The sequence below is a fragment of the Rutidosis leptorrhynchoides genome, chromosome 1 (genome assembly GCF_046630445.1).
Source record: "Rutidosis leptorrhynchoides isolate AG116_Rl617_1_P2 chromosome 1, CSIRO_AGI_Rlap_v1, whole genome shotgun sequence".
Classification (NCBI taxonomy): Eukaryota; Viridiplantae; Streptophyta; class Magnoliopsida; order Asterales; family Asteraceae; genus Rutidosis; species Rutidosis leptorrhynchoides.
This window is the reverse complement of record NC_092333.1, coordinates 66,923,905-66,936,288: the sequence shown is the minus strand read 5'-3', so window position 1 is coordinate 66,936,288 and position 12,384 is coordinate 66,923,905. Positions and strand designations below refer to the sequence as shown.

At 31.1% G+C, this 12,384-nt stretch overlaps 1 protein-coding gene across 1 annotated transcript; it reads right to left on the bottom strand.

The window, feature by feature from the left end:
* Nucleotides 1-4,061: 4,061 nt before the first annotated feature.
* Nucleotides 4,062-6,948, bottom strand: LOC139861274 (probable pectinesterase 68). Its single transcript, XM_071849621.1, has 5 exons — nt 6,725-6,948; nt 6,051-6,240; nt 5,756-5,962; nt 4,874-5,112; nt 4,062-4,443 (listed from the first exon to the last, which is right to left on the bottom strand). The coding sequence occupies exons 1-5, from the start codon at nt 6,946-6,948 to the stop codon at nt 4,287-4,289; spliced, it is 1,017 nt and encodes a 338-aa protein (XP_071705722.1). The 3' UTR covers nt 4,062-4,286.
* Between the last annotated feature and the right edge of the window lie 5,436 nt (nt 6,949-12,384).

Genomic DNA, 12,384 nt, shown 5'->3' with positions numbered 1-12,384 from the left:
TATGTAGAATATTAATATAATTATAATATATATGTAATAAGTATATTTTATGCACAGAATATTCAATTATTTTTAAAAAGATATATTTTGTTAATAATAATGATTTACTAATAATAATAATAACCCTAATGATTTTTAATAATGTTACTTGGTAACAAAATGATAATAATATTAATATTATTTATAATTGTAGTTATATTCATAATATTAATAACTAACACTTATTTTTAGAGTTACTAATAATGATAATTATAATACTTGAAATAATAATAATAATAATAATAATAATAATAATAATAATAATAATAATAATAATAATAATAATAATAATAATAATAATAATAATAATAACTAATAATAAGTAATAATAAAAATAACAATAATAATATTAATAAACATAATAATAACAATAATATTTGTAGTAATGGTATTACTAATAACTTGTTAAATCATACTAGTATTGATAATGATAATATCTTAAATCATTTCGTTAATAATAATAATTAACATAATAACAATGATAATAATAATAATAATAATAATAATAATAATAATAATAATAATAATAATAATAATAATAATAATAATAATGATAATAATTGCAAAAACTAATAATAACTATAATATTTTTAATGATAATAGTAATCTTGATCATAATAATGATAATGACAATAATACTAATAATAATAATAATAATACTTCTAATAATAATAATGATGATGATAATAATAATAATAATAATAATAATAATAATAATAATAATAATAATAATAATAATAATAATAATAATAATAATAATAATAATAATAATAATAATAATAATAATAATAATAATAATAATAATAATGAACTACTTCACAAAGAAAGATTCCCAAAAAGAATAAAGCTGCCTACGCCCGGGCTCGAACCCCCAACCTCTCGAACACCCGAATCATACTCAAACCATCACACTGCTATGTCTTTTCTGATTTTATACGAATTCCCAATTTATTTAACTAGTGTCCTGTATTAATCCCTTTCTTCTTCTAAAAAAAATAATATATGCTCCAAACCAGAATTGAACCCACGACCTCCTGGAAATCTAACAACACTCCTAACCATTCGAGCTAATTCGCCTTTCTGTTTTAATTCCCTAACCAAACTGCTATAAACCATTTTTCTGTTTCTCTTCTTCCTTACCACATTCAATCGACCAAACCTAGTTTCCAAACTTCACATCAAGGATTTTTTTATACGTCAAATAATTATAACAGTTAACATCAAGTATTTGTATTAATTTTAGAATACGAAAATAAATAAAAAATAAAAAAAATAAACAAACACAGCCTGTTGCTGTTCGTAGGGTTCAAAAAAAAATTGATATCAAATTTTAGGACGTTTTAGATGATTGTTATAACACAAACTTGGTTTCAAATGATTCATAAAATTTTTATGAATCCTTAATTGAAACAAAAAACATTAAATAAAAATCGAATTTCATGAAGAACATAAAGTTTGACTTTTTAGATTTGAAATTTGACTCTTCGAATTCGAGTTTGATAAAACGAATTAAGACCTGAGAGTTTTGAGGAAACACTTACGACATGATTTAGAACATTTCTGCATTTCCACTTTTTGTCAATTCGTTTCGAATCAAGTTGAAGGCTAAATGGGTTTGAGAGGAAGAACAAAAAAAAAAAAAAAAAGTCAGGTGTGTTCTCTATTTGTATTTCGGTTTGATTCCAATTAATGACATCAGATACGCACATATTGGAACCGAATGATTCATATAGAATTAATAATTGATCAAGTTGTTTGAAGGGTTGTTGAAGGTCGACTAGTTCCCTGATCACAGCAAGAAAAGGCAGAAAAAAATAAAAATGGTAGGGATATAGAATATCACTGGTATAACAGAAATACAAATAAATAAATAAAAAAAAGTACTAATGGTGATATCAGTAACTAAATAGCACGCGTAATATATCAAATTATATCTGTGTATTTATATACGAAGTATTTGTATTTATATTTATATATTTGTATATGATGTATTATAATTAATCTTATTACTTAACAAATATAACAATAACAATAATACTATTACTCTTAATATTATAAATAATAAAATTTCTTTAATAATATCCTAGTAACAATGATATTATTATTACCGATGATAATAATAATAACTATAAAATTTATAACCATAATATTAATAATAATAATACTGATTATAATAATACTAATATTATTATTGATAGTAATAATAATGCTATAGCAATTTATATATTTCAAATTTTCATATCTATATCATCTATATTATATTAATACAACTAATAATATTAATATTAATATAAATAATAGTGAGAGTAATAATAATAATATTGATATAATACTATATCTTAATTTGTAGTTATATATTATTAACTATGTAATATTTAATAATGATACAATATATTATATAATAACTTTTATTAAATATTTATTATTTATAAATCTCATATATCATGATATACATATAGTAATAATTATACCTATAACTTATATTATATATATAGATTCATTTTTAATTACACTTACCTATCTTGTATCCTATCTTAACTATTTAATTCAAATGTTAAATTTATATTTCGAATTATTATTTATATATACATACACATATATCTATTTACAATTAATTGTTCGTAAATCATCGAGAGCAGTCAAAGGTCAAATGTATTCATGAACACAGTTCAAAAATCTTGAGACTCGGTTTAACAGACTTTGCTTATCTTGTCGAGATCATATAAAGATTAAGTTTAAATTTGATCGAAAATTTCCGGGTCGTCACATTGATGCGTAATGTTATTCCTCGATGTTATTCTTCGAGCGTTCTTTTTCCATCATATGTGAAGTTTTTTTCAAGATCTAGTCCGATTTAGAGTTTAGGGTTTAAGGTTTAGAGTTTTGGGTTTAGTCCCTAAACTCAAAATTCTAAACTCTGAGCCATAAACCCTAAACCCTAAACTTTAAACTGTTTGTGTTAAAAGTTCAATCTAAACCCTAATTTCTAAACCCTGAACCCTAATTTCTAAACCCAAAATCCTAATTTCTAAACCCTAATAGCTAAACCCTAATTTTTAACCCCTAATTTTTATACTCTAATTTCTAAACACTAATTTATAAACCTTAAAAAACAAACTCAGAAGCAAAACATTCAATGCAATGAATGTTATCATTTATTTCTTCGAGCGTGTTCCCGCTAAAATAATAACATTCATCACGAAATGTCTTTTTCAAAATCTTCATATTTTCATTTGATCTTGATGCTTGAATTTTTTTTTTTTTTAAAACGAAAAAAGTTTACTTCCCCCAAAAAAGTGTTTCCCATATATATATATATATATATATATATATATATATATATATATATATATATATATATATATATGGGATTAAATGGGATTTTTTTTGTGTGAGAACCACGAGAACTCCAAAATACACTGAAATTCGAGAAAAAAAGTAGCGGGCGAGCAAAAAACAAGGAATTCGAGCAAAAAACAAGGAATTAGAACAAAAAAGTTGAAATTCGAACAAAAAAAAAGCGGGCGAACAAAAATGTGAAATTCGAACAAAAATGGTGAAATTCGAACAATTTTGTATTCTACATTTTTGAAATTTGAACAAAAAAAATGTAGAACACAAGGAATTCGAACAAAAAAATTGAAATTCGAACAAATTTGTGATCTACATTTTGGTAATTCGAATAAAAAAATAAAAAAAAATTGCTCGCCCGTTTTTTTTTTTGCTCGAATTTCAAATTTTTTACTCGAATTCCTTGTTTTTTGCTCACTTGCCATTTATTTTGCTCGACTTTCAGTGTATTTTGGAGTTTTTTAGAGTTCTCATACTAAAAAAGTTCTCACTGGATCATCTCCCTATATATGTACACACACGTGTGTCTAACTTTGCATGAAATAAATAACACATAATATTTTCATAAAAAATAAAAATCATCGTATTTTTATATCGCATCAAATCCGTATGCAGTTAACTTGTATACGTAACACTTATAAATCGCAGTATAGTATATTTATATCCTCATTTTTCTTTTCAAAGGAATACAAATACAAACGCATTACATACAAATGCAATTACATTGTAACCAAATAAATTACACATGGCGTACTTAAACTACATACAATTATACAAACCTAAAAAGAATTGCGTAATGTATATATTATTGGACATTTGATTTCATCTATGTACTTGAATGAAATAATAAATACTAAGGAATAAATTAAATTGGTAAACCAAAAAATCGTAAAATACTAAACATCAGAAGGGGCAATCCAATGTCGTCCATTGACAAAGCTCTTTGCAAAAAACTTATGGGCAGAATCGTAATTTAACTCTCGGGCCCATGAAAGCCCACGGACTGCTGCTGCACCTGGGCCCCAACATCTATACACTCCAAAAAATGCAGTCCTGCCCAATCAACAAAAAGCGACGTCCCATGAAGTACTAGGCCGAAACAACAAATTTGGTGGGCCCATTAACAATCTACCAGTATAGTATATTTATAGTATTATACTCCTATAAAATATAAATATACATGAGTTTGAACTCCAAAGATACAGATATCCAAATATAGCCTCTAACGAATACCAATGTGCAATTTATAAAGGGTGATGATTTTACTTCATCAAAATTATCGTACACCACTAAATATCAAATACAATGTTATAATGTACAATTGGTGTATGAATAATTTCTAATGGTATGTGAATCACTATCCTTATATAAATGGTTCAGGGTAAATTTGTTAAAACTTTTAAAGCAAATAAAGAATGTCTACCATAATTATTCAAATTTTAACAAGAAATAACAAGATTAAAGTGTCAATCAAGAAGCTTACTTGTTTTTGTTGCTTGTATGGTCCCAATCATCCCAACCACCATGAGCAACAACGTCATCAAAATAGGTGAACGAGTAGACGATCCGTGAGTACTGACCCATTGCCCGACCCACATACAATGGCCCGCTACCTGTTACCTTACATCCTACGAAAGCGAACCCACTCTTATCGTCTGGAGTTCTTCTATCATGTGCCGCTATTGATCCAAATCTTTTTGCTATCGAATGTAGCTCGCAATCCTGTATCACCCTCAACCAAAAATAGAAAAACTTGATCATGCTAGCTTTAACCAAACAGGCATATCTTATGCATGTACAATTACCACTTTACCCTTTAAATTGTAGCTATTGAATATCCGTTTGAAAAATTACAATTTGTCCCGTTGACATATATGACTATCCTACGACCTAGGCTTCTAACTACAACCACAAGACACGCAGGAAAGACAAAATTTGAGGGATTTTTTAACAAAGTTACTTTTAAAATAATAACATTATACTTTTTTTACTACAACGTGGAAAAAAAAGAAAACCATATCACTAAAGTTATGTTACAATTAGCAATTATTTCAAAATCTCCTATTATATATTTGTTCAAGTACGTAGTCAAGTGTCTATTCATTTTAATCTTTGAACATGAAAAAAAAAAAAAAAAAAAAAAAAAAAAAAAAAAAAAAATTATGAATTCGATTCATAGAGAATATATGGTTAGTATTAGGAAGAAATTACCGGTAAATTAAACAGGTAATATTATCTATATTAAGGTTATTCAAAGACGAGTAGTATTTTTACTCATATCCAATCTAACCGAATTATCCCATCAATGTTTGAAGAAAATAACATATAAAAAAGGTGTCAAATGTATTAAGAGCCATATGCTTACTTTGTACATAGAACGACCATTGCCAAAAATGAAGTCAATGGAACCCTCGATATAACATTCTTTAAAGTAATGTCGACCAGCGTCGTCACATAGTGTATCCTGCGCCCCGTAAAATCCGCACCCTGAAAAATACGCTTTGTCGCCTGATATCCGAAAGGCGGCAGCTTGCCACCCGTGCATTCCAGGCATTGGCGCTGGCGCGGTATTCTACACCGGACCAGCACCAAGTTAACATGTTGTACGGTACAAAGAAATATATTAATTACTTTTATGGTGTAGTTTAAAGTATATATACCTTGAAGCTAATATTTCTGGCAGAGAAATAGCTAGCGTACACAATGACCGAAGCTGTTTGATAAGTACGCAACTGTTGCCCATCCGGTCCTCGGTCACTTGCCCGGTCATGCCATTCTATCACTGTTTTCTCCTTTCCTTCCCCTTGAAAAGTTATGTACGGTTTACTTGCTGGAACCACCACCTTTTCCCTGTTCGATTAAGGTCGATTCGCGCTCAAAATTTAATAATGTAGCTATTAATTTGCCCTCGAATTTTCACACAATATAAAAGGTAAATGGTAAATGGATAAAATTTTCTTTTTACAGGCTAGCTACCCCTAAAACAAAGTATTTTCACTTAGATTTACGCGGTCTAACTGGCCAGTTTCTCACATCTTGAAACATCATTTTTCATATGAAAAATACTATAGTGAGGTTTGAACGTAGGATCTCTTATGAGTATACCATGATCCTAAACACTATGCTATGATGGCATGGTTAATTTTCACATAAAATAAAAATAGTTAATAAAGAGTTGATTAAGTGACTAAATTATTAAAATGTACTCATCAAACACTATAATATAAGCTTTTACTGTATGTAAATGTAATTTCCATTGTTTCTACTCTAAGTCATTAAAGTTCTAAAACAAACATTTTAATTACTATTAACATTGACAATTAATTAAACGTACTTGTAAACACCGGTGGATATAAGAATGAGAATGTTCTTCCGATTATTAATTGAAACGGAGTCAATGGCTGCCTGGACCGTATTGTAGTCGCCATGCCCATTAACGTCGACTGTGATATTACGGTGGCCGGAGGGACCCACCCAGTTGTGGCTAGCTTTAGAAGTCTCTGATGACATGGCAATAATGAGAAAGGAGAAGAACAAGTACAAGACATAGGCAGCCATTATATCAGCAGAATGAATGATGAGTTTGATTAAATGTTGGTTGTATTTATAGTTTAGAGTTAGTGATGTGTTTGTACCACATGGAGTAAATGTTGTACGTACAGTAAAGGATTTTCTTTATATGTTTGTAGTAGAGGTTAAAATAACGGGAGTAAACTCGATGATTTGTAACGGTCACCTTTTCAGGTTTCTTTAACGGCTCACTCGGCTCGGCTCGGCTCGAAGTTAAAGCTACTTTGAGTACTTGAAATTTGGAAATTTACAGTTTAGTTCCCATACCTTTTGAATTTTATATGCATTTATTTTTCGCGGTTCAACGATTACACTATTTATTTTTATTTTTATTTTTGCCAAAAAAACGATAATATTAAAACAAAGTTTTTTCATCAAAGATGAAAAAACGAACAAAGATGCAATCGGAGCAAAAGACAATCACAAAGCAACTAAACAAAACTACCACAAACACAAAACCTAAGAAAAACAAACAAGCTAAACACGAAGCTAACAAAAGGAAAACACCACATCTAACAAAACAAAACAATGCCTATATAACTAACCGACACTCGATTTACCTTTAACACTTAATGATTGGTTTCACCACCACACCATTAACCGTCAAACGATTAAGTTTCTTACCCGAACGATTCTCAATCGCGTACGAAGAAACCTTTGTCGAAGAGCTGCCAATACGAATTCCCGGCACGGATGGAGGGAGCTCACCTTCTTCCTCTAGGCCCTTAAAGAAACCAACATTACGGTCCGTTTCAAAGACATTATCTTCATCAGGAACACTAATAGCATCTTTACCCGACTTAAAATTCGAAGAAACCGCAATATTATTAAAAGTCACATGCTTCTTCGTTTGACTATTAATAATAAGACACGGCTTCTTATTTTGAGTATTAGAAACACAAGGAACAATGGGAGGTGGAGCTACAACAGACACCAAATTCTCTTCATAAACATTACTAGTGGAAGTGGAACTAATAGCTTTAACACTAGGAAGCAAGTCCCCTCCAACTTCTGTGATAGAAACTAACGGATCACTACATGGAATAGTGACTGAAGAAATAGGAACATAAGCAGTAGGCACCCCCTTCTCAAGAGAACCAAATTGAATACCGGAAACCATATCATCCATGTCCTCTTCGGACGGTAAATTCGCGTTTGCTTCAAGTTCTCACTATTAGCACAGCGATGATCCCATATTTATTGTTTGATTTCAGAGTACTCCTACAAAGGGGGAGTAAACCGAAACGCTCGGGCACGACTTTCAGATGACTGATTTTTTTATTTATATACAGATACAACTAGAGGTTTGAAAAACATGAGAACTATGACAACTCAAATGAAGCAGCGAAAGCAGAGCACAATAGGCTTTAAAAAAATCAAATGCCCCAGAAAAAAGAAATCAAAATTCACCAGCACTCTAGTAAGATCGAAAGAGCTTTTTTTTAAAACACATTATATTATTCGTTAGTGTCTAAGACATTTTTTTAAATAGCTTATATTATTTTGTAGGGTTTAAAGACATTTTTTCACCTTACTTAAATTCTTGATACCCGCTCTACTACTAGACAATGGTGTAGATGCTATTGAATTACACAAACTCGCAAGTATGTGTGTATGTTTTTATAAATTATAAATACAAATGCGCTGCTAAATGTATTACAAGTTTATTTAGGAATGGCAAAAATACCCGTACCCAATGGTTAAACTTGAAACCCGACACTTTTGGGTCGAGTTTGGGTGGGGTTTAGGTCCAAGTATTCGGTTCTAGTGCCGGGTGTGGGGATGGTTTAATTTCTTCCAGGTCGGGTATGGGATGGGTTCAGATACAAACCGCATTCCCGACCCGTATTTCCGGCCCATATACCCGACCCGAATGAAATTTCAATTTCAATAATAACTATAATAAAATTTAATAATAATAATATAAGCTTTAATGTAGTATTGTATTATTGTTCTATATATATATATATATATATATATATATATATATATATATATAGAACTCAATTTAATATCATTAATTGAAACATGAACTGAAATAAGTGAATGGTGAATGATAATGGCTAACAATGCGGATATTCGATACCCACAAGAAACTCAATAACCCTAGAGTTAGTAAGTATACGTGGATTCCCGTTTACCCGTGGGAAAACACGATAACCCGACGATTAGTAAGTGAATGGAGATTTGACGGGTTTAGGACAGGGTTTCCTAATTGGGTTCGGGTTTGGGATTACCTAAACCCGACCCAATTCCGAACCGATGCCATCCCCAAGTTTATTTAATTGTTTGAAATTTTATATTGAATAGAAAATCTCGTCTAAAAAAAATAATATTTGGCTTTGTAATAATTGTAGAAAGATCAATGTTATGACTACAAATTTTTCACAAAATATTTCTGACTAAGACTATTTGTAATGATGAGGGTATAACTGTAACGACCAGACAAAATCATCATTGACGGCGCCGTTAACTTAGGTCCAGTTACGTGGTCATAGTCCCTAAATGAGACGCTTTTGACCAAAATTATGTCGCATTCATTTGAAACGTACATGACTTGCAAAGTTTTAAGTTACCAAACGGTTCGACAATAAGTTTAAGTTTACAAAAGTTAATAAGTATAAATGAAATAACTTGCGACATAATATGAGTTGAAAATCACGAATGCTATCAATAGCGTATGCATGTAAACATTAAGTTTAAATTCCAAGGTGATATCACTAGCGTATGCATGTATGCTTGACTCCAAGCAAGTAATCAAAGTGTGTAGAAGCATGTATCAAGTAGCCAAGTATGAACCTGAGAAACATATAGAAAACTGTCAACAAAAAACGTTGGTGAAATCATAGGTGTATTTGTAAACGTTGTTTTGAACCACAAGATTTTGTATTTCCATAACGTTGATTATCTAAATCGTTTGCATTCCAAAAGTACGTTCGCGAGCACCCAATTATCAAACTTAACTGTTTTGTACCCTGTTACGTAGTGTTAGAACATACACTATACTCGAAAATATATTTCATCCGCTAACGGTAGCGAACCGTCCGAATGAGGGCTCGTCAAGCCCATGTGATCACATAACATAAGTTCACGTTTACACCCTGCAAGTGTAACTAATGATAATTAAATTGAGAATTTTTGTTCTAACTCGCTGTGGAATGTTTGTTTTCGTACTTGTGTTCAAAGCATAAAAGTATGATACGTATATGTTTCTCATCCCATGATTTAAAAGTATAAAAGTTGTTGAAAAAATGGGACTATGATCTCACCTTGAGTGCACGAGTAAATAAGGTACTTCACAAAGTAAACGTGTGCAACAACGAATGCTAGTCTTGACATAAACAAGTAGGTCGTATCAATAACGGTAAACATGGTTGGTCAAAGTTGTTCAATTAGTCTTATGGCTCAATACGACTCGATTATATAGCATGTGAATTAAGTTGTCAAGTTTCATGCAAGAATCAAGTATACAAGAAGATTAGAACGGTTTAAACAAGTATTGGTTAAGTTTGAACAAAAGTCAACTTTAGTCAAGTCAAAGTCAATGAAAAAGTCAACACGTTCGGTTTGGGTCCCGAACTATTTTTCTGAGGGCCGCGACATAGGAGGGCCGCACTGCAGCATATAACGTGAGCTGGTGCCTAGGTCGTTTCAAATGTCTAAGTCTCAAACCAAGTTTCATTCAAACACAAATTACGAACCGTAAACATTTAAAACACGTATCTTATATCGTTGGAAAGGAAATTTGGCGAGGAATACAACTAAACACGTTTCATCAATCAAATTCATCATTTACAATAACAAAAACCCCGTCGAATGATCGTTAAAAGTTCATCATTCAAGTTTCAAGTTCGTAAAACGCATTTCATGATTCGGGAACTCAATTTACACATACAATATGTCGTTTCGTAGGTAATTTTGCATACAATACAATTAAACACTTACAAATAATTTTGTAAAGCATTTAATGCATCAAAAGTTCGGTTTAATATCTATCAAACCCTAATCAAGAATCACAAAATCAATAATCATGTTAATGTAAGGTTTTCATGTCATCCAAGATACCAAAATGAAGCTAACGATGCTAGTAACACTTTTAACACACAAGGTTTAACATCTAAACATATTTCATCATCCAAAATCAAAGAGTTAACTAACCCATTTCAAGAGTTCATGCTAGTTACACCAAATAACAAGATCGAGCATACAAATTACATACACGACATCACAATGAGCCACAGACACTAATTAACACCATTTCAAGTCTATAAAACGAATTAGAGAAATTTAGATTTTTTAGAAACTTTACCCCAAGTAGTGAAATTGGTACCAAATTGAAGAGGATGAAGAGAGGATCACGAATATGTAATTTGTTTTGATGTTTGCTTGCTTGAATTGAAATAGATGATGAATCTTTGAAGATGTTAAAAATTGGTTCTTGGTAACTAGAGAGAAAGAGATGATGAAGAGGTGAAGTGGAAGTGAATGAATGGATGAGATGGTGGGTTGACTAGTTGACCTAGTCAACTAGTTTGCCCACTAGCCAACTTCGGTCCCTCAAGTTTAAAGCGGGTGCGTAAATTAACCAAACGAATTATTTTAAAAACGCTAGAGTAAACGAGGGATGTTATAATTAAATATCGAAAATATTGGAAACACTTATTAACAGGGGATACGAATTTAGATAACGAAAGATATTATCAAAAAAAAAAAAGACGGTGTTAAAATAAATTTAACGGAAAATGGCGGGATGTTACATTACCTACACCTTAAAAGAAATTTCGTCCCGAAATTTAGTTGGAAGTAGTAGTCGTCGTTTCTTCCTCGAAATCTTGCGTTGCCAATTCTACGAATGAGTGAAGGTACTTCCTTGGGCATTCCAACGAACTTTGACGGTCAGGACTTTATGTTGTTTTAATGTTTGGTTTCAATATTCATAGTTCTCCTAGGGAGTGATGGTTGTCGTCGATAGTAAGCTCATCGAAAAGGATAACAAGTTCGTGTTTCGCAAGACACGTCTTCAAGTTTGATACACAGAATGTAGGATGAACGGAATTTGTTTGAGTTGGGAGTTCGAAACGGTAAGTAACGGGTCCAATACGCTCCAAAATTTTAATAGGATCCAAATGTCACTGATTTAGCGTTTCTACATTTTTTGAAACGGATTACACCCTTCCAAGGTGCGATATTTTATATATTGCACTGTTACCCACTAGGAATTCGAGAGGCTTACGTCTAACATCTGCATAGTGGCGATTACGGGTCGTCTTGGGCCTTTCTTGGATTTGAACGATCTTAACGGTTATTTCATGAATGAGTTCGGGTCCGGTGGTTTGATTGTCGCTTACTTAGGCCCAACAATTTAAGAGAACGACATTTGCGGCCACATAAAGTTTCGAAAAGGTGCGGCGTTAATACTCGAAT